Source organism: Myotis brandtii, unplaced genomic scaffold (assembly GCF_000412655.1).
Source record: "Myotis brandtii unplaced genomic scaffold, ASM41265v1 scaffold207, whole genome shotgun sequence".
NCBI lineage: Eukaryota > Metazoa > Chordata > Mammalia > Chiroptera > Vespertilionidae > Myotis > Myotis brandtii.
In genome coordinates this window covers 238547-240617 of record NW_005357736.1, presented here as the reverse complement: position 1 = coordinate 240617, position 2071 = coordinate 238547, and the positions used below count along the sequence as shown (strand labels likewise).

At 64.3% G+C, this 2071-nt stretch overlaps 1 protein-coding gene across 1 annotated transcript in view; it reads left to right on the top strand.

Annotated features, from left to right (window-relative positions):
* CELSR3 (cadherin, EGF LAG seven-pass G-type receptor 3) overlaps window positions 1–2071 on the top strand; it is a gene marked incomplete at its 5' end in the record, with an annotated part of 35914 nt that overhangs the window by 8188 nt on the left and 25655 nt on the right. The window contains 5 exons of the mRNA XM_014538980.1: window positions 597–713; window positions 995–1166; window positions 1302–1443; window positions 1538–1658; window positions 1955–2071. The exon at window positions 1955–2071 is cut by the window's right edge and continues 4 nt beyond it. Coding sequence (XP_014394466.1) covers window positions 597–713; window positions 995–1166; window positions 1302–1443; window positions 1538–1658; window positions 1955–2071 — 669 coding nt within the window. The remainder of the gene's footprint in view (window positions 1–596; window positions 714–994; window positions 1167–1301; window positions 1444–1537; window positions 1659–1954) is intronic.

Below are 2071 nucleotides of genomic sequence, written 5' to 3'. Positions count from 1 at the left end.
TCCGAGCCCACCCGCAGCCCTCCCCATGGCAGGGGGGCTCCCGGATTTCTGGCCCGGTCTTGGGTAGTCAGCACTTTGCCGGACTCTGGGAAACCCTTCTAATCGCCGGCCCCATCTCCCAGCTCAAATCGTGGGATTTCAGGGTCTGTTCTGGTCCAGGAGAAAGGGCCTATCTGAGCCCAGCTCTTTTTTTAAAATATATTTTTATTGATTTCAGAGAGGGGAGAGGGAGAGAGAGAGAGAAACATCAGTGATGAGAGAATCATTGATTGGCTGCCTCCTGCACGCCCCCTACTGGGGATTGAGCCCGCAACCCGGGCATGTGCCCTTGACCGGCATCAAATGGGACCCTTCAGTCTGCAGGCCGACGCTCTATCCACTGGGCCACACCAGCCAGGGCTGAGCCCAGTTGAACCCTTCCTGACCCATTCCCCTGCTCCGGCAGGCCCCCATACTCGAGAGCAGCTGTTCCCAGACCATTCCCCTGGCACAAAGGAGCAGAGCATGGTGTGCAGGGCTAGGGCAAGGCCAAGATTGACTCGGGGGGTAGGGTAGGGGTCCTCTCCCTCCCCAGAGCTGACTGCCCCCTCCCCCAGGACACCATGGCGGTGGGGAGTGAGCTGCAGGGCCTGAAAGTGAAGCGACTGCATGTGGGAGGCCTGCCTGCCAGCAGCGAAGAGGAGGCTCCTCTGGGGCTGGTCGGCTGTGTCCAGGTGGGGTCAGCACGGGGTGACCTGGGCCTCGGGGTGAGTGGGGAGAGCAGGGCCTGGGGACCTGAACAGCTGCCTTCACCTGGGGCGGGGGGGGCTGAGCCACAGACAAGTCGAGCCTTTCTGTGCTGCTGGAGGCAAGAGTCCAGCTCCGATGGTCACAGGCCCTTAGAGGTCAGTGTCAGGGGCAGCACACTAGGGGCCCCTGGGCTGAATTAGGGACATGGGGTCGGGTCGGGTCGGGAGCTGCATGTCAGGGGTCATCAGGCCAGCTGTGTCCACAGGGGGTGTGGCTCGGCTCCACGCCTTTGGGGTCCCCAGCCCTGCACCCCCCCGCGCAGCGAGTGAACGTGGAACCTGGCTGTGTCGTGGACAGCGCCTGTGCGTCTGGGCCGTGCCCGCCCCACGCGGACTGCCACGACCTCTGGCAGACCTTTTCCTGCACGTGCTGGCCAGGTAGGGCCCGGGCGGGGGCGTGATTTGGGGGCTGATGACCCGGAGAGCCTGGAGGGGGAGGAGGAGGCCAAGGACGGCGCCGCTCCCTCCCGTGCCCTGTGGTCAGTGTCCTGAGCTCTCTGACCCGACCTGCAGGTTACTATGGCCCGGGCTGCGTGGACGCCTGCTTCCTGAACCCCTGTCAGAACCAGGGGTCCTGCCGGCATCTCCCAGGGGCCCCCCACGGCTACACCTGTGACTGTGTGGATGGCTATTTCGGGCAGCACTGTGAGCACAGGTAGGGGGCCAGGGGCTGAGATCAGGGAGGACCTGGGGGGGTTAGGAGGGCGCTGGGAGATCAGGGGGCATCTCACCCGGCTGTGCACCCCCAGGATGGACCAGCAATGCCCACGAGGCTGGTGGGGGAGCCCGACCTGCGGGCCCTGCAACTGTGACGTTCACAAGGGCTTCGACCCCAACTGCAACAAGACTGACGGGCGGTGCCACTGCAAGGTGTGCCGGGGCCCTGGCCCCTGACCCCTGGCCTTGGAGCTCTTCCCTAGCCATGATTTGTGATTCTCTTCCAGCCTGCTGACCTCTGCCCCCTGACTCAGGCCCTGACCCTTTACCCGTCCTGTGACCTAAGTGCCGTCCTTTGTCCTTGACATCTGACCCCTCCCTTAAGTTTCACTTGAGGCCCGGCTTCCTTCTGGCCTGTGAGCACTGTTCTCTCGACCCTTCGTCCTTGGTTCTTCTTCCCCAAGCAAGCGTTGACCTCTGACCTCAGGCCCTGACCCCTTCTCAACCAGGAGTTCCACTACCGCCCCCGGGGCAGTGACGCCTGCCTGCCGTGTGACTGCTACCCTGTGGGCTCCACCTCGCGCTCCTGTGCCCCCCACAGCGGGCAGTGCCCCTGCCGCCCGGGC